Genomic DNA, 21,457 nt, shown 5'->3' with positions numbered 1-21,457 from the left:
ACACAACACTAGCCGATGGGGACATTTCCATTAGCTGACCCAATACTGTCTTACTCTAGCCTTGGGACAGCTGGTCATCCTTACTGTTGAGCCCTGCTCAAACAAACATTACTTTGCTAACTTGATTCATGCTCAGAGCTCCCTGTATTTCTCTCTGTCCAATTCATCAATATGATGAAGGTCTCACAGCTTCAGCTGCAGCCCATCAAATGCAAATTTTAAACTTGCAGTCCCATAAACAAACTCTCTTCCTCAAACAAACACACACGTGGTTGCATGAAACGTCCTGTGACTGTGTTAACAATACTCTTGCCTGCTAATGGGGGTCATTTGTCTTTCTGGTGTTAATGTAAACCAGAACTCTCAAGCCAGATCTGTACTGTGTGTTTATAGCACTATGTCCATCTCTGACTGTGTTACGTAACCAATGTGGGCTCATCCATTCTGGGCTGATCCTCTCCACCCAACCCATCAGTCACTGAGCCCTCAGGGTGGAGGAGGGGAAACATCCACCTGTGACCCTGCAGAACCTCAATCATGAATGCTAAAGGTTAGCATGCATATCTGATAACAAAATGGTCAAATAAATTACCATTAAAACAAAAATTAAGAGCGTGTATAATGTTTTTTCAATGTTCAGTGTTAAAGTAGGCCACCTTATTAATACTATTAACCAGATTAACTAAGACCAGACAGGAGAGATTCATGCCTAGCTGCACTAATCAACCATAAGATTACCTACAGTAATCCTGACATTCCGACTGACATGCACAAGAAAAAAGGAACAAAATAATAAAAAAAAGTGGTCATAAAAAGAAAAATGACAAATAACAAACAAATAATAAAAAATAAAAATCTATAAAAATAAAACAGGTCAAATCAAACTCTTAAAAGAACTCAAAACTCAAAAGAGACTAAATGTGCAACTACCAAAAATACAAATGAAACCTGAACAATTAGGTAACATTTTAATTAATTAATAATAAACAAATATCATGTAACAGTAAAAAAATACTATTGCATTTCTGGCAAATTGGGTATCAACTATCAATACAAAAATACAAATGTAAGTTGATCTATCAAACAACAAATAAATTACCAGAACAACTGCAAGGCTGACCAACTGTACAAAATGCTCATAAAATAAATATTAAGCTGACCAAATCATGTAATACTCCAAAAACACAAGCATTAGGTTGAACTGTAAACCTGACTAATTAGGCAACATTAAAAAAAAATAATAATAAAATAAAATAAAAAATTTTGAACTGGCCTAGTCATGCAACAATTAAAAAAGGGCAGCAATCAGACAATACAAACATTATGCTGACCTATTAAATAAATTAATTAATTGGTTAATTAAATATTCAAAGCTGTCCAATTGTGCAACGCTTTCAAAAAATGCAAATATAAATCTGACCAATCAAGCAACACTCCAAAAAAGCTGACCAATTGTGTAATAGTTTTTTAAAAATCTGGCAGATTATTTTTGCCAATTTCACACATTCAACATTTTTTATTTTTTAAATTAACAACTAGAAACAATTAAGCAACAATTAGAAAATAAAAAATTTAAGCTGACCTATCAAGAAATATTTAAAACAAACAAACATACAAAAAATGTATACAAATGCAAAAAGATGACCAATTGGCCAGCCTGTTAATAAAATGCAAATATAAAGTGGACCAATTATGCAATATTCCAAAAAGCACAAGCTTTAAGCTGGTCAACTGTGCATCACTGTCAAATGTACTAAAGTACATCTGGGCAATCATAAAAGACAAATGAACAGCTAATTATGCAACATTTAAAAATGAATCTACCCTACAAGACCAGACAGGAGGTCAACATATGATCACACACCTCCACATCGAGTACCTGAGCAGTGCTGATATACAGATGGCAGGGCTGCTTCAGTTTTTTTGTCTTCCAGTGAAAGTGTCTCTATCAGGACGAGCCGGATTTCCCTGAATTGCAGAGGAACGCCGCTGGGGAACACCTGGACCTCCCTTCAGAGTGTGTCCTCTCTCTTAAACACACACACACACACACCGCTTAACCATCTCCAACCACAACACAGCGGACAAACCTTGCCTAGAAACTCTCTCTTTCTGTTTCTTTCGCTTTCGTCTGAAAAGCCAGCTGGTCGTTGATAGCTCACTCACTCACTCAAAGCTACTGTTTAACAACCGTCCCTTGTTCCCTCCTTCCCTCAATCTGTGTCTCCTCCTTCTGCGCTATTTTTTTGCCAGCTACTTTTTTCAGTGTTTTTAATCCCTGCGCTAAATCAGGGAAACCCTGACTACCACTGCGCTGACTCCCTCTCTCAGCGAATGAGAGAGAGAGAGACACAAAGCAGGACGAAAGGTCTATAAAAAGCTGGCTGCCTAATTCCTTCGGGTGAACGCTTCAAGCCACGCACACAGCGGTGGAAGCCGAGAGCTTGTCAGCATCAGATTAGCTTCTAACCCACTTGCTGAGAGTCACCGCCCACGTTACCGCCACACATTCCTATTAATACACGACTCGAGCTCGAGCCCACACACTCCACACGGCACAGCCGCCCACTCAAAAAAAACAACAAAAAAAAACAAACATGCTCAGAGACGTGCACAGATGCACACACAAAACACTCCAATCTGCCAGGCCAATTACAGAAATTAGCCAATATTTTGAGATTTATGGTCAGATTTTCACTACAACAGACAGTAAATAACAGGTTAATCAGTAGGTATTTTAAAATGTACGTTACCACATTTGGATATTATTTTGAGGATGATTATTCAGTTGTCATTCGATGCCAGTAATCAATGCAATATTTTAATATTATCAGCCAGTTTGAAATGCACATTAACATTAATATAATAGTCCAACAGTTTTAGAATGTCAAAATCAGCTAATTACCAAATAATTGTGTTTTTTCTAAGAATTGCATCAAGATTTATGCTACATTACGGTATTAAAATGTCTTAATATTTTAAGATTATCTACAAAATAACAGATTAATCTGCAGATATTTCAGTCTGTCTGATTTCAGTAATCACAAAATTGACGACACATTTGAATGTTTGTTTATTTAATGTAATCTATATTAAGATGTCTATAATCTTGCATCGCTTTTAACATCAAATTTACATTATGACATTTGAAATGATCATCATTGGCTGTTAAATAACAATAACAATTTACAGAATATCATTCTTATTTACAGAACATCACAAAATTTAATTAAAAAGTAATCAGATGATAATCTTGGATTTATATTAACATTTAAGATACATTATGATATTTTGATTATAATATTGAAATGTCATGGGCTGATAACCTATTAAATGAACAATATTTTGAGATTACGGACATCAGCCAATTATTTGCTATCCAGCCATTATCAGTAACCACAAAATGTTGAGCTATACATTAAGATTTACATTACGGCATTTGAAATTGTCAACACGCAATTGTCAATAAGCATAAGGGCACTGTGTACATCTAGGAAAAGAGAAACTCATATTGTCAACTACAACTCTTAAGCATCACAACACACAAGAACACACACACACACAAGTGCCTCTATACAGGCCATGTAAAATGACTAAAAGTGGGGGAAAAAAACAAAACAAAAAAAACAAAAACATGGCCAGTCATAATCATGACATGTTCCTCTCATCTGCTGTGGTAAAATACACCTACACATATATAGAAATAGAGGACTGAGGTCCCACACCTGTGTGCTAGATACTTACACACCGGAAAGTGTGCAAACACACACAAACACACACTTACCCACACAGCTGTCTGAGAATCTCTGGTTAATAGCTGCTAGATCTGCATGTTATGGGTGGATGAGTTCTGTTCTCAAATAGAGTTAGACTAACAAACACTTACACACCTCGGGCGCAGTTTTGTCAAAGCCCAGCGGTTCTCACGCTCAGAGCACACAAAAACACACACACACACACACGCTTTCACAGCCTATATTCTATAAACAGCCTCATAAACGCTAAAAACCCTAAAACACTGACTGAAAGCTAGAAATAAACAAAAACTAAAAAAAGGCTAGGTGGGAATAACACCCTATCAGACTACTTTTGTGTTTTCAGTATGCAAGTATGCATTATGCAGCTCTTCAGAATGCATTTTGTACAATATATCTACTGAATCCACAAAGCAATACACTAGACCTGCCCTTCAATTTCCAGATGTTCCAGTTAGCCATAAACAATATAAACTAATTTTTACTCATTATGTGATCAGACATTTTTACACAAAATTTTTTTTTATTTATTTGTCAGATGATAACTGAAGGGCTAAATTAAACATGCAAAATAATGAGGTTGTGTGACTAATGTTTGAAAATTTATCAATGCATAATGCTTCATTCAATTTGAAGTTTCAAAGAAGTCTTTTTTTGCTCACCAAGGCTACATTTAATTAAAAAATACAGTAAAACTATTCTATTTTAATATATTGTAAAATGTAATTTATTACTGTGACACAAAGCTGAATTTTCAGCACCATTATTCCAGTCTTCAGTGTCACATGGTCCCGAAAATCATTCTAATTTGCTGATTTGCTGCTCAAGAAAAAGTTGAAAACAGTGTGCTGCTAATACTTTTGAGCAAACCGTGAAACATTTCCTTCAGTATTCTTTATTTGAAATAAAAAAGGTCACATTATATAGGTCTTTTGAGTCACTTATAAATAATTTAATGCAATCCTCCTAAATAAAATAATTAATTTCTTTAAAAAAATAACCAACCCCAAATTTTTTAATGGTAGTGTATAAAAACAGCATGAAGTGTACAATATATAGTGTGCAGTGGTATTTCATTGCAAACACAGCCTTTATTTCATTCTGTCAGTCGTTCACAGATCTGTCTGGGTGCCGCCCATTTGTTGTCCCAACAGGAAATGTGTGCTTTCCAAGTAATTTGTTTGTAATTTGTGGCTCTATGAAGAGGAGGGAAGACTCAGAGGATATTCACAGGAATGCTCGAACTCCCCCTCTCCCCCCATTTGCAGAATTCCCATGGCAACAGCTGCTGAAGGAACAGCCCCCATTACGCAACAGGAGGAGCTCAGCCAGAGGGCAAATGAACCGCAACCACATCTCCTGCTTCACATCAATCCACCTCTTCCCCATTCATCTCTCTCTGCCAATCATTTCCTTCATCTACCTTTAATTTTTTTTTCATACAGCCATTCATCCCAGCTCACTCTGTCCATACGTTCACTGCAGAATGGTTTAACCCTTTCCTGCTCATAATCTATCGGTCCCCATTCATCTAGTTGGTATGTTCACATTTTCACGTGCCTCTTTAGCTCTCGTTCAATAATCAATCTCAGCTCCTTCTGTGAGTGTGAGTTAATCCCAAACACGCCCTGATGGTCATTTCTCTGCAGAAATCAATACTGAGCATTATTATATTTCATTACCTCTTCGATTTAAAACATCCGTGCCTCTCAAATCATTTAGTTCACTCCCGTTTCATCATAATAAAACAGAAATCTAATTATGATGACATCATAAACGTTCAATAGATTTTTCTCTCTTTTCTGGGTTAAAAAGGAATATCAGAGTTCCTACACCTTGAACAACACTGTATCTATTGAAATTATTTATTATTCAGAAACTATCAAGTCTCACCCAGAGTTGAAATTATTATTTTAACATTTTTTTTTTATTCAAATTAAGCTGAAATTAAATAGTAATTGCTAAATGTGACTATAAGGTATGAAGACATTAAAGATTTGATAAACATTAGCATCACGATTTTCTTCAAAGCTCAAAGAAAGCTTTTGAAACAAAGTGTTTTGTGTAAAGTGCTACAAAAATAAATTTGACTTGAATTTTGACTTAAATATTAGATGAAAAAATAAGAAATGTTAGAGTTAACTGAAAAAAGTTAAAGAAGTTAAAAAAAGAAATAAATAACTAAAACTAAAAAAACAAACCAAACAATAAATCATAATAGTAATAATTTAAAAAGAACTAAGAACTAATGGACAACCCCCCCCCCCCCCCAAAAAAAAAAAAAAAAATTATTATTATTTGTAATAAAATAGTCATAATAATATAAATAATAAAATAATATTAACCAGTTACATCAGCACCCACTTTTCATTATCCAATCAAATTCCAAAGTGCAAAATGAAGCCCCACCTTACGTTTTTTCCCTCTGAACATTCAGATTCACTCAGATGCTAAATGCACTGTAAATGCAGTTTCATTTTCAAATGTATTGTGGGCATGCAGTATACAGTGTATGTCTGCCTACACTATCAATAGTAACAGTGAACAGCACGAGTTTCCCACAGCGCCACTGTTCTGAATGATGCTTCAAATGCACGATCTGTAGACCAACATCCATCGTCTCCGCTGACGCCGTTTGATTGGACGAGATCTGGCTGGCAGCCTCACATCATCCACAAGGTGCTTCACTTTCATAATAATGTGCTGAATCTCATTTACATGTAAAGCACTTCACTTGTCTGAAAAGCACTTCACGAATGCAATTATTCATTCAGTGCTCATTTGTATAGTGGTTTGCCTTTCTGAGCTCTAACTCTAATTGTTCTGTGATTTCTCCTGCCTGAACCATCAGGTGGATCTAAAATGACCTAAAATCAGGTGTTAACGTGCTGCAAGCAACCAGCAAAACTACAACAACAAAAACAACGATGCAAGCATTTGTACAAGACAAGTGTGAATGAAAATGTACACTATCATTTACTAGCTTGCCACATAAAATGCAAAACCTCCATTTGAGAATTTCCTCAAAGGTAAAAAAATTAAGAAATATTCATATATCATAAGTAATCAAATATTTTTACAAAAGAATGGCAAGTAGCACAGTCAATAAAATGTGAAATTTTGAAGTAGAAGGATGGAAACTGTGTTTATTAAATAGTATAATTAGTGTTATATGATTTTCATTAAAAGCTAGGGCTGCACAATTAATCTAATTTCTAATCACGATTACAATAACGTAATCATTCATAGCGGCAATTAATCGTTCAAAGTCCACTTATGTTATTTTGTACACTTAAGATGGGTTTCTTTCTTTCCACAAGTTATCTTAAGGGTTTTTCCCTTGTTTTAATTGTAGTTTTAGTATAACATTATAATACCAGGCATATTGTTCTTTTTTATTTAAAGAAGAAACCAATCCAATGTATAGTTCACATTTGAGGCATAATACTATAGAAAAGCAATAAAAGTTTTTCAGTTAGAGTGTTTTCACCTTGTTTACTTGCATCTAAAAATATGGCATGCGTTTGCTTCAAACAATGGTATAAACATCATTCAATGTAAATTTTAATAATCGTAATTAATAATTGCAATTACAGTTTCAAGGGAATAATCGACAGTTATGATTTTTGTCATAATCATTCAGCCCTATTAAAAGTCATTTTAATATAATATAAAAGTTGGAGAGAGCTGGAGGTTTCTAAATCAGTTATTTGTAAGTGGTATTGTGTCATTTTTCTAAGACAATCTGAGCTGAAAATAACAGAAAACTCACTTGGCTTTAAAAGGACAAGGACAAAACCAAGGCTGAAGAGAGAGAGAGAGAGAGAGAGAGAGAGAGAGAGAGAGAGGAGGTGTCCTGCTGGTGGACAGATTGTGGCTAGGGTCAAAACTCACTCTGGCTCTCTTCCACTGAGGGTGTGAATCAGTTTTAAAGGGGAACAGTCATATTTTACACACTTACACCTGTACATGCACACAAGCATTTCCTTTAAGGGACAGACTGCAACATGAGGTCAAAGGGCAAGAGAAAGTGTGTGACAGCAACAAAAGGTAATCTCTGAAACTGTTCCTGACCATCTTAGAGATTTTATCCACATGTCTGAGGTGCATTCCAGCTTGATATCTTAATCATACAATATTTTTGCATATATATATATATATATATGTATATATATATGTATATGTATATGTATATGTATATGTCTAGGTATAGATATATATATATGTATATGTATATATATCTACATATATATATATGGTATATATATATGTTATCTTATATATTATATATATATGTATATATCCTATATATAGTATGTATATATATATATATATCATATATATGTATATATATATATAGTGTATATATCTATATATATATATATATATATATATATATATATATCATATATATAGATATATATATATATAGTATATATATATTATATATAATATATATATATATGCTATATATATATATATATATATAGATGTATATATATATATATATATACGTATATATATACACACACACACACACTTTAACTATTTTTTCTTTTTGAAATCTGTTGGATTTTTTTAAGAACATAAAAGTACTACCATTCAAAACCTTCAAAGAAGTTTCTTATGAGAACCAAGGCTCACTTATGCTCAAAAAAAAAAAAAAATGATTAAAAAATTCGATTAAAAAAAAATACAATAAAACAGTAGTATTTTGCAAACTTAAAATTTAAAATAACTGTTTTTTTGTTTATTTGTTTTTTAAATACATTTCAATATAATTTATTCCTTTCATGGATGTGGTGCACAAGAAACCTTTCTTATTTTCAATGTTGAAAAGAGCTGCATAATATTTTTGTGGAAACTGTAATACATTTTATTCAGGATTTTTTGATGAATAGAGATTTAAAAAGAACAGCATTTATTTAAAATAGATATCTTTTCTGACACTATAAATGTCTTTATTGTCTATTTTGATCAATTTAATGCATCCTTGATTAATAAAAATATATTTTTTAATCTTGCTGATCCCAAATTATTTTTAAATTATTTATTTATAAATTACTTATTTCTCATTTTCAAACATCAAACTCACAAAAAACCTCCAAAAAAAATCCTCCAAAATAATCTTCAACCAACTGCATGAGTCTCTGTACTGTCTGTTATGATGGTGACCTCAGAAAAGACACGAGGGATTGGAGATAGGTGAATGGAAGAGGAAAGCGGTTGGATTCCCCATCAGAAGTGGAGGAATTTCCAGAACGGACCGGGTGAATCTGGCATTGTTCTGGAGAAATCTGCTTTTGTGTGCCTCTGAAAACACACAACACACACAAGAGAGAACACAGCGCAGGCAGCAAATTTTTCTGGCTGTGAGATCCAAGTACACACAAATCCTTAAAGGAATAGTTCACCCACTATATAAAAATCTCCCAAAAACACTATTGTACAGCATTGGCTATCGAAATATAGCATACAAGTCTTTCATGGTGCTTTTTTTAATCACTTTTGGAGCTTGATAGCATCCATTTATTAGTTGCTATGGCTGAATTTATTCTATTATTACATCCTTCTCTCTATTACATCTTTTTCCCCCTCTTTTCCTTTCTGTATGCTTTTTCCTTTTTTATCAAACTACCATTCTCTCTCCCTCATTCTGTATGAAAGTCAATCAGGTTACCGGACTCCCGCTGGGTCCTTGGGCTCCTGTTCAGGGCTGCCTCTCTATCAAACTACCATTCTTTCTCTCTCAATCCTTTCTTCTCCTCTATCGCCATCCTCCCATTCCTTTTGGGGTCTCTCCCACAGACAATCCATCGTTCACCCAGTCAATCCTCCTTCCTTAAAAAAAAGGGGAAAAAAAGCTCTCTTTCACTCCCTGCTTCCTCCCGCAGTCAGACACAGGAACGGCACCTGCACACACAGACTCATGCTGCTCCTGTTGCCCTAGCAACAGCTAGATTGAGCTTCGCTTTGCCAGTGTCGTCTCGTGCGCGCACACACACACACACACACACAGGCAAACCCACGCAAAAACATCCTTATAAGGGTTTCCGGTGGTCTGCAATTAGGGTTTGATAGCCTTTCTAAAACAGTCAGCCCAGTAATTTAATGCAATTTAACGTTAATGTAATAAAGGTCTTGACAATTTAAAAAAAAGATGCATTACCATTGGGATACATAGACATGCTCTAGAGTGTGAACTTGACCTTCAGCCTCCAAGTCCTGCTCACAAAAGTATTTCCCGGTGGTGTTTCAGAAGGGGAGTTGTTAAACTAAATCTAAAACTATTCAAATTAATTTTCATCAAATGAAAGCTGAAATTAAAATAAAATATAAAAATTATGTAAAGGGAAAATAAAACCATTATTATAAATATGTAATGCATAAATATTAAATAGAAACTCAAACAGAAATGAGAATTGTTGTCTCGGCAAAAGAAATAAAATAAGTTTAAACTTAAGTACAAAAAGTTGACAGTAAAATATGAAATTTTAACTCTAAACTACGGTAAAAGTGCTAGTGTAAAAGCCTGTTAATTAGTTAAAGGGCAAGTTTACTATATACATATATATATATATATATATATATATATATACATATATATATTATATATATATATATATATATATATATATATATATATATATATGTGAAAAACATGACATTTTTAATTAACTTTACAGTAAAATACTCTTAAATGTACTTTGGAAGTAAAACAAACGGTCATATTATTTACAGGAAAAAACTGTAAACCAGCAATCCAATGAATTATATTCAATGTACTTTAAAATAATTATGTTTCTTTTTAGTTGCTATGAATTGTGTACATTTACATCTTAGGTTGTTTAATTAATGTGTATTGCATAATTTTAGTGTCATGTCTGTTACCATGATGGTGTTTTGACTTTATTTGCAGGACACTAATAATGTTGCTACCATATTTTTTTTTATGTTAAAGTAGTAGCAACCACAGCTGCAACATGATCTAATCAATTCTGCCCTCGTTTTTTTCTGGTTTAACACAGTTTTTACTCAGAAATAAAACCAGATTATGGAAGCAGAATGGGTCACAAATGCAGTTTTATGACTTAACAGAAGCCCTCAAGATTTAAACGCACCCAAAACTGCTGTTCAGCTTAGAAAGAACAAACGCTGCAGGGTTACACAGTTAAGACCAGCAAGAATGTTCGCTGGATCTGGGATACATTTCTGGGATTTACTTGTGGGATTTAATTAATCTGTGCCATTCAACAAACTTAAAAGCTACATTGTAAAATTTAACAAGTTTGGGGTTTTTTCATTCACAAGCAGTGATTGTTGTAACCACAAGAAACAAAACACACTGGAATATTCTGTCCACTAGTGTGATGTAGTGTTTGAACTGCAATGCGTTTAAACGGAGGCACAAAAAGAGCATTACAGCATGCTGACAGACACGCCGGCAATGAGCATGTGGTGCATGGATTGTGTGAAAACAGAGAGAGAGACACAAAAACACACTTTTTCGACACTATCTTAATCCGTCACGCCAAACAGAGCTGTTTTGACCATAATACCTGAAGGCCTAAACTCCTATATACAGACGTATCTGGGCGTATCCTCTGTAAACGTGCATGTAAATATACAATCTCTTCTAAACATTAACCCAACATGCAGTGCTCACACAGAAATACCTCTGGCAATCAGCTCTGAGGGGAAAATAAGGCAACACGCAGGCCTGAAGTCTGAGAACACACACTCGCACAATCTTTTCAGCTTATAGCAGGTGGGTGGCGTCAGTCCAGCATTAGTCACTTTAGTCCGATACACAGTCAGAGCTTGACAGACATTCAGAATGAAAGTCTGAATGGTGTTCAGGCATGGTGAGTGGGTGGAACGCACGAAAAAAAAAAAAAAATATGCAAGAACAAACAATAGCCAAAAAGACCTTGTGTGCAGTAAGAGGGAAGCATTTAGCAGCAATTTTACCCCTACTGTAAACCAAACCATATGATACAATTCAATTTTATGCATTACATCAAAAATAAAAACATAACAAAAAAAAAACAAAAAATTAAGAGTCATTTTCACCTATACCATGGTAACCATAGTTTCCAACCAATCACTGATACTTACAGTTACTGTTGCTACTAAAAGGCAAAAGCGAAGATAATGGAGGCTGATATCAAGTTACTGCAGCCTTTTTTTGTTGTACATTTTAGCAAAAACTACTGTTACCATGGCACATTTTTGTAAGGGTTTCTTGTATAAGCAATCACAAACTGAAACATGACACCGTGCTTTTGTAACAGATTTGCATCAGTTTGTCAGTCAGTCAATTATTTATGTTGTCATGGATTTAAAATACTTTTTACATGACCAAACAAACATCACACACAATCCCGATTAACACACCGTCCCCCTAAATAGTATGTGAGAATCAGAATTAGTGCAGGACAAATAACAGTCTCATTCACAGTGATTTTGTGTGCAAATTGTAAAATCATTAACCATCCTTTTTATGAACAGTTACAATGTTTTTAAAATGTTACAAAAGATTTCCGTTTCAAATCATTGCTGTTCTTCTTTCTATTCTATACTAAGAAATTGTTCTTGAACAGCACATCATATTAGAATGGTTTCTGAAGGGTCATGAATGATCATGAATGATGCTGAAAATTCAGCTTTGCATTACAGGAATAAATTACATTTTACAATATATTCAAATAATAAACAGTTATTTTAAATTGTAATAATAGTTCTTACTAGACTAGTAGTAATAACACTTTTTTTCAGTTTTTACTGCATTTTTGACCAAACAAATACAGCCTTGGTGAGCATAAGATATAATTTTTTTTTTTTTTTTAAAAACATACCAAACAAAAAATACTAAAAAATAGTGTAAATTGTCACATGAAATGCCTCTATCCACTGTAAGTATTAGGCAGAAATCAGGATTAATGTATTACAAATTTTTAATGTAACAATTTACATAATGCACTAATACAAACTATTTGCACAAAATCCTGCTCATTATTCACAAATGAGACCCATAGTATGTTATGCCAGCGTATGATTTTCACCGTCACCTGTGCAATATGTACTTTTACTGTGTGATTGAGATTCTTATAATTAAAAAAATTATAAGCAAGTGTGCAACATCTCATTGATTAAATTGGAGGGAAACTAAATTTAGACAAGTATAACTCCAGCAAAGTTTCTGACCAATGAGCCTAAAGTGATGGCCTGCATTTGATGCCAGGAAAAGCCCATGGTGGGCAAACAAAGAAACATCCTGTTTGACTGCAAACCAAAATGTGCTGGATTTTCGGCCAGTAAAAATATAATTTTGTAACAGCTAAGCTGTTAAATTTATTGCTTAATTGGAAAGAGTCAGTGTTTCCATGGATGGGGGGAAAAGACTTATTCCTTGAAGGAAAAAAAAGCAGAATTATGTCTTTCCCCTCATATGCACATGTTCTGAAGTTTTTGTTCTCTCACACACTCTTTAATTTCTCTGTAAGGTTTGCAGGGAGCCAAACAGACATGGCCAAACCTGTTGCTGCGCATCTGTTTTAGTTACTGTTGCTAAAACGGAGGGTGATCCCAGCCGCAGGGAACACAGAGCGCGAGAAAGAGAGAGAGAAAACAGCATGGGTTTCACTTACTCAAACTGTACAGTGAAGTGCGGAAATACTGGTTTGCCCTCATAAGCATGACACAACAGGTAAAAATCAAGCCATCTGAAGCCACAACAAAACTCCATCACAGCGTCTCTATTGAGATGATCTAAAATGGTTACCAGAGTTCATCTACATCATCAGGGTCTGAACTTAATTTAATTTACATCTTTACAAAACTAGTACATCTTTACAAAACCCGTTTCTGCCATAAAATATAAATAAAAGCGTTTATCTCACAATTCTCACTTTTTTCTTGCAACTGTGAGATAGAAACTCATCATCGCAATTCTGGGAAAAACAGTCCGAATTATGAGATATTTGCAGAAATGCAAGAAAAAATAAAAAAAAAAAACATACTGGTCAAAAAAAAAAAAATGTAAAGTTTAAAAAAAAAAAAAATGTTATAAGATTGTAAACTGCACATAAGCCAAAATCTTAGCAGTTAAAAAAAAGAAAAAAAGGGGGAAAAACCCTTTTCTGGTCAAAAAAAAATAAATGTAAAGATGTTGATTTCATATCCTGTTCACAAATAACTTGCAATACCAGCACAAAATCTTAGTCCTCAACGGTTAGAGAACAGCAACTAAACATCAGCTGCCGCTGCAGCTTGTAACGTTTGAAAATGCTAAAAAAGAACAGAGATGCAGGAAGCAGAAGAAAAAAACTCCGGTCTTCATGTCTGTCTCTGGGATAAGACAGAGTAGGATTAAAGCCCTACTTTGAGTTCAAGACCCCTTCTTAACCCCAAGCCTGACCTCTTGACCTCTGATGCTTAGGGGGAGACAGAAGTGTCAGACCGCTACAGCACTGAAACAAATGTGCGCCCTGGGTAACGCATGAGAAAAACAACACTCAGCATTCAGACTGCCTCTCAATCACTTCATCTCCTCATCTAAACCGAAATGTACAACTAATGTGAATTACACGATAAATATTCATCATACTGAGGCTCATTCAACAGGTCACAATATGAGAATGTTTGTTTTTTTCTCTCTCTCTCTTTTGAAACAACACATTCATTGTACTATGAAAACATACTGTAACTTTTAGAACTCAAAATTTCCTCCCAAGTCTGAAACTGCAAATCTTGGGGTCAGCAAGACTTTTTTTTAAGTGAACACTTGCACTGAACTGATCAAAGATTAGACTGTAACAACATTTATAATGTTACAAAATATTTCTATTTCAAATAAATGCTGATCTTTTGAAGCAACAACTACTGATAATAATAATAATTCAACACTGATAATAATAATAATAATAATAATAATAATAATAATAATAATAAGAAGAAGAAGAAGAAGAAGAAGAAAGAAGAAGAAGGAAGAAGAAGAGAAGAGAAGAAGAAGAAGAAGAAGAAGAAGAAGAAGAAGAAGAAGAAGAAGAAGAAGAAGAAGAGAAGAAGAAGGAAGAAGAGAAGAAGAAGAAGAAGAAGAAGAAGAAGAAGAAGAAGAAGAAGAAGAAGAAGAAGAAGAAGAAATGTTTCTAAGAAATCATCTTGAAGAATCTGAAGGAGACTCAAGACTGGAGTAATGACTGCTGAAATTTCAGCATTGCAGAATAAATAACAGCTTAAAAGATCTTTAAACAGAATTACTTAATATTTTTACAATATTACTCTTTTTACTGCATTTTGATCAAATAACTGCAGCCTTGGTGAGCATAAGAGAGACTTCTTTCAAAAACATGAGAAAACATTTTTAATTTGGTAAGAAGACATGCAGAAACTACCATGAAATCCCTTTTACCAAATAAATTCTTATATGCGTGTTAAAAAAAAAAGTAATGTGACTTTGCCTCAACAAGTCATGTGGCTGAACAATTTTCTCAGAGAAATGTCATCTAATATCATCACATTGCATCTTAAATCCCACAATGGCAACAGCTTTTTGTGCCAATTTTCTGCAAACTATTTTATTCTTTTGAACAGAATGGGAATGCTACTTGCAAATTTGATCCTAGAACAAATAATTAATAATAAATTACTATACAATAATTAATACTAAATTACTTTTAAAATGTCATTCTCCCAACTAGACAATTACAATGAACCTGCCAGCAAACCTTTACACAAGTGTAGCAGATTGCTGTTAATCATTTCACATGTAAAGAGGGTGTTTAAATGCATCAACAAAAGCAGCCTGTACATGTGGATCTAAGAGGAAAAAAAGCTTTTTTTAGTTTGAGGCCACCTGAAATGTCAAACCCAAAATCGTATACTGCACGTCTATAGATATATAGACTCCTACAGTGAGTTTGTTTTTGACATCAAACTTGGCGCAGCCATGCAAGAGGACACTGAATCACCCCCCACCTCATAAACCATGAGAAACCCTCGACAGCACTACTACGCGTGTCTCACTCCTCTGCATTATTCCTAAAGGAGGTTAATCTCATCCTGCGCCAACAGAGAAGTCAGACTGAATTGAGACAGAAACAGTGGCATCTGCCACAAAAACAATTTAAAGTGACAACTCTGAATCTATGGACCTGTCCATCATGGCTGTGAGGAGCCCAATGCATGTGACACCTAAGATTATCAGCGCTGGGCCTGGGTTACACAGGTACACCACACACACACCTGGACACTGCAGAGGTCAGCGAACAAACCCGGGAGTTGATTATTAACTGGTTCGCCGGGTCACACAGTCAAAATGGGCATTCTGGGTGAAACATTTACCAATGCTGCTTCAAAGGGACGTTCCAGATTACGAAAGCAGCGGCTGAGCGATTGCTGAGTGTGTGCTGCACTAAAAAAGGGCTTTTCCATTTTAGCATTCTGCGGTCATATACCACCAACACAAGCTCCTATAGTCTGCAAGCCGCACCACCTGTGCGTGGGTGAAGTGTGTTAGACCAAAAGCAGGTTGATTCAATGTCTCGGACAGAGAACATGTTTTAATGGGCGCTTTAGAAATGGGAAATAAAGGAAGGCCCAGGAGAAACATCCTGCATTGGCATGCTGCAATTTTCCCACCTAAGGTTACTGTGCCAACAACAACACACTAAAATGTTATGAGGATGGTTAAAGGCAACGAGGTCCAACATTCAACTTACTCCCACATTTCTAAAGAGCGTACCGTACGGTCATTAGGCATGCAAATAAACAACTAATGTTTTCTGCAGAAAACCATAACATGTTTAAAGGAAGCAGACACCAGGACGTGACTAATTTACATTGTTTTGGTAACCACAGTTTTGTTTTGTTTTCCTAGGCAATCCTAACAAAAAGATTTGCGCACATACAAATTGGACTTCCATTGGACTTCCATGAAATGTAAAAAAAATAAATTAAAAAAATTTTTTTTTTAAAACCAAGCATGGTAAACAGTAAGGACAGTAAATTTATAATATTAAGCAGATTTGTATTTCAAATAAATGCTGTTATTTATAAAACTTTATATTCAAAGAATTCTGAAAAAAAGAGAATATATTAGTTTCTACAAGAATATCATGTTTTCAGTATTATTAATAATAGGAAAACAGCAAAAAGAAACAATTAATGAAGGATCATGTGACATTGAAGACTGGAGTAATGATGCTGAAAATTCAGCTTTGCAACACAGGAATAAATTACATTTTAAAATCTATTCAAATAGAAAACAGTTATTTTAAATTGCAATAATATTTCACATTATTTCTCTTTTTACAGTATTTATGACCCCAAAGATTTAAACAGTATATGTATATAAAGTCATGCACTCAGAAAAAAAACAAACCTTAATAGCTAAATTAACAATAAACTGACTATGGAATTTCATGACTTTCCACCAAAAACGCTTTTTTCCAGCCTTTCAACACCTCGTACTTCTTTCACAGTACGTTTACTAGCGGAAAACTCACTACTGTACAAATTTTCAAGAGCTCTGACCCTTCCATTATATTTAACAATTCACTCATGAAAAGGAACAGCATTCTAACACAAAAAAGGCTGCTTTTAACCTTTATAAATTACATTTTTAAAGCAATCATTGACCCAAAAATGAAAACTCAAGCCAATCCAAACCCGCACATTGTCTTTTTTTTTCCCCCACAACATACAATAGGGAATTTTTGAAGAATCATCACATAGCTTTTCACTACACAACAACAGTTCATAGTGACCTGATAAGCTTCAAACAAAATGCACAAAAAAAACACCATAAAGCAGTCTAAATAACTAGTATGGTATATTTCAAGTATTCTGCAGTAAGGCAGCCCTTTGTGAGGAAATAATTCACTAATAGAGAGTCAAAAAATGGACTTGTTCTGGGGCTAAAAACTTTGGCTGACGTGAAGTGTTGTTTAAAAAAGACCTTTGTGAAGTTTTGTTCCACTGTAGGCAGAAAGACATATGGGTTTGGAACAACTTAAGGCTGATTAAACAAATAGGTTAACTATTCCTTTAGCTAGGAACTAGTAGGAAGGTTAAAAAAAGCAGCATAAAAATATGTGACATGCTTGTAAGCTGTTTTGTAGCACATATGTTTGGCCCCAACACTGTCCCTCAATGGTTTATAACTTTGTAAATAGAAAAACTGGTGACATAAGGATCGAAAACGACGTAATGTGAGCAGCAGCACAAGCGACTGTGTGCTTGGAGACCAGCTGTTTCAGAACAGTGAACATACTGAGTCCAATGGGGGGGAAGAGGTTCCTTACTTCTTGCCAGTTTACCCGCAAACTGCGTCACTGAAGCATTCCTGCTCTGCTCTGAAGTCACGAGATGCACATGCACAAAAACAAAACACAAACTGACATGTTGGCTGAGTCTGCGCCTAGCAATGATTTCAACAAGCTACCTAACAGTAAACACAGCCTGGAAACACGGCAGCCTCAAAGAACAATGAAAGCATTATGCTTTTATGCTTTGACCGTCTGACTCGATTTTGACATGCTTTAGAATGAGTGTGTTCTGCTGATAGACAGAGGTCACCTCTGTATCCATGCCACCAATAACACAGCCGCCCAGCACAAAGGAGGGAATCCTCTAGTTCCTTGTTCTGGTTTTTTCTTTCTCTTTGTTCATTCAAAACATTGCTGTATAGCCATTTTCATTCGCACAGCCCAATGACACACTATATGCAAGAATAAGTCCAAAAATAAACAATACTTTTAATGTAACTTTTATTGCATTTCAACATTAAAGCTCTAGTTCTAATTACACTTTGATTCTATACAAAAATATTAAGTTTTAGTATCATAAACGACAGGGAGCTTTTGAACATGAAATGGCATGAATTGTGGCTGGACTTTGAGGTGGGGACTTTCTTGTTAAAAAGTAAATGTCTGTGATTCCACAGAAACGTCATGCATGGAAGCGCAATTTGAGCATGTACCGACATGCGCGGTGCATTTCCTTGTCACAGAAACATTTAAAGCAACCATGGCTTTGAGAAATACGTAACTAAAACGTATTAATAAGTTAATAATAAAGTATTTGATTATCTCCAAAAGTTCTTGGTGTCTTGTTATTAACACATTGTAAAAAAGGTTTGTAATTTTTACAGAAAAATAAGTGAAAGTAAAAACTTGAAATAGTATCAAATGCATGAATTAGTAAAAACTATGAATTACTGAATAATTTCTGGTGAAAGACGTATACGTTCCCAAAAGTTTCCACGTGACACATCCCAAATGATTGTATTTAATATAAACAATTTTTTTTTTATCTTTTTTGTTTTGTTTATGTTATCAGTAATTACATGAGGGTGTTTTGTGTTACATTTTCTGTTATTTAGTTCATGTTTATTGCATTAGTTTCATGTGTGTTACCCTGATGGTTGTCGTTGTGTGTATAAACCTGTGCACCATTTAAAAAACATGTCACTTAGGATGTTAAAAAGATCAATCATTTTTACAAGACTAAAGTGTTACTAATATAATCTAGAGCTTTAATGTTAATATTTAATGACACCCTCATAAATTTCTACAGTCATGAACTTGCATTTAATCAAGAAAGATTCATCATGGTCATATCTGTGTTTTTTTTTATAAAAGCAAAAATAAGACTCAAAAATGGTTGTGTTTGTGTGTGTGTGTGTGTGTGTGTGTGTGTGTGTGTGTGTGTGTGTGTGTGTGTGTGTGTGTGTGTGTGTGTGTGTGTGTGTGTGTGTGTTTTCCCCCTCTCTTCACTTAATAATACTAATATTGTAAAAAGTCATAGCCGTCTCTGGTGGATGCTGTTCTGTAATCAAACTAAATTATTCATTTTGTTTGGCCAAGCTCAAAGCAATAACTCTCCAAACACTCCAAAAACTAGGTTGATACACTCTGCTACAGCGAGTATATTTTTAATTCTTTAAAAAAATGACATGCATTAAAATGCAAAGATACTAGCTTAATTCTATTCATAATTCTAACATAAAATACTGCTAGCTGTAATTAAACAGATGTTGTCTACATGCTAGTGTACTCTTAAACATTGACTAAAAGTAGTACTATAAGCAGATATATCTCAAACAGAAAATGTCAATAAATATTGCTCCACAAAAACAACTTCACTCCCTCAAACACCACCTGCAAGAAACTACTTCCTGTTTCAACAGGAAATACATCAACACGGAAAAAGAAAACTGTGCTACTCAATTGATTTCACAAAGTCGTCAAAATATGATTATTAGAAACACTTTTTTGAAAGACACATAGAACTGAAACCATAAAGTTCCACTCACCCAAATCTCTTAATGACTAACTAATTTGTGGTAAATAAATATGAGTAATTTCACACTGAACGAAAATATACAAAAATAGCCCAAGCCACATAAACAAATGTACTAGTTTGACTGGAAAAACTACTTTTCTATTAACTAGCCAAATATTTCCTTTCTACGAACATTTTCAAAAACTTCAAAGACATTTGAACCACACCGAGACCTCCTGACACCTGTGAAAGGATAAAGCATGAACCAACATAAACACCCTAAGCAAATAGTATTCTGGTCCAACGGAAGACAACACTTACCTTTCAGGTTTTTAGGGTTGTTTTGCTTTGTACGTGGCATTTTCAGGGTTTTTCCGCTGGCTCAGTGACACATCATACGGAAAGATGCTGGATGGAATGCGGCCAATCACAGGGAGGAAAGACAGTCTCCTATTCCACACAGGAAAGACACCCTCTGCACATCTGGGACAGATGAGAAACAAATAAAATGAAGCAAAAGCAAAACAGGCCACAAACATGCTCTTGCTGTTAGAAACAATAAAAGCGTGGCTTCCTCTTTCTCTAGCTCCAGCTACTGTGACAAAAATCACTAGTGTTGTCAGTAAGAACTGATGTCTTAGGTGGACTGACACAGATACATAAGTGTGAACAGTAATCAGATTCCTGATCTTAATTGTCTGTTGCTGTTGCACTTCTACACACACCTGCGTTTATCTGACATCAAACACAGAGAAATGAAACTGTCATCTCTGCCGTACGGGGAATTTTAAAAGATCTATTCACGTCTCCATCACAAGCAAAATTTCAGAATAATTTCATTAGACATATTTTAAATATTATATATACAGCCATTAAACACATTTAGCCATACAGCACAATAAAAAAGATCCCACAAAATGTTTTAAATTAACTATAAAAAATACATTAATTTGCTTAATAGTAGCTACAATGATATATAGTATCTAAAAAATTTATTGTATATTTTAATAGAAAATGAATCCCCCTAAACATTAAAACACACATTTCAGATTTAAAAAGAATACATACATTTATAGGCTGTATAAATGTAGATTAATAGCCAATTAATCAGCCTGGCTGAATATATCCTCTCACAATAATGTTGACAGGTTATTTATGATGAATATCACCAGGCTTCAAAATATTTTAAAACAGCAGCTCTCAAAATGGCAAAATGCATTTCTCAGCTCTGCAGGAACAGATGCAAATTCACCCCCATGTTCTACAGAATATGCTCTTTGTTTCAGTGTTTAGGAGGTTTTTGTTTCTATTTGTTCCTTAGCTCCATTGCAGCATGAAGCAAACATCTGACATGCCTCATCCATGCACTGCCGCATGAATCCCGTCACGGCATGTGCCAGATTCCACGCGAATGT

General features: G+C 34.6%; 1 protein-coding gene across 4 annotated transcripts in view; it reads right to left on the bottom strand.

Moving 5' to 3' along the window:
- LOC109112409 (zinc finger protein 40-like) overlaps positions 1-21,457 on the bottom strand; it is a 55,666-nt gene that overhangs the window by 32,133 nt on the left and 2,076 nt on the right. For all 4 annotated transcript variants that reach the window (XM_042776291.1, XM_042776294.1, XM_042776292.1 and 1 more), the window contains exon 2: positions 20,364-20,525. In XM_042776291.1, the coding sequence (XP_042632225.1) occupies positions 20,364-20,403 (40 nt within the window). In that variant the 5' untranslated portion in view covers positions 20,404-20,525. The remainder of the gene's footprint in view (positions 1-20,363; positions 20,526-21,457) is intronic.

This window comes from Cyprinus carpio, chromosome A19, assembly GCF_018340385.1.
Source record: "Cyprinus carpio isolate SPL01 chromosome A19, ASM1834038v1, whole genome shotgun sequence".
NCBI lineage: Eukaryota > Metazoa > Chordata > Actinopteri > Cypriniformes > Cyprinidae > Cyprinus > Cyprinus carpio.
This window is presented reverse-complemented; position numbering and strand designations above follow the sequence as displayed.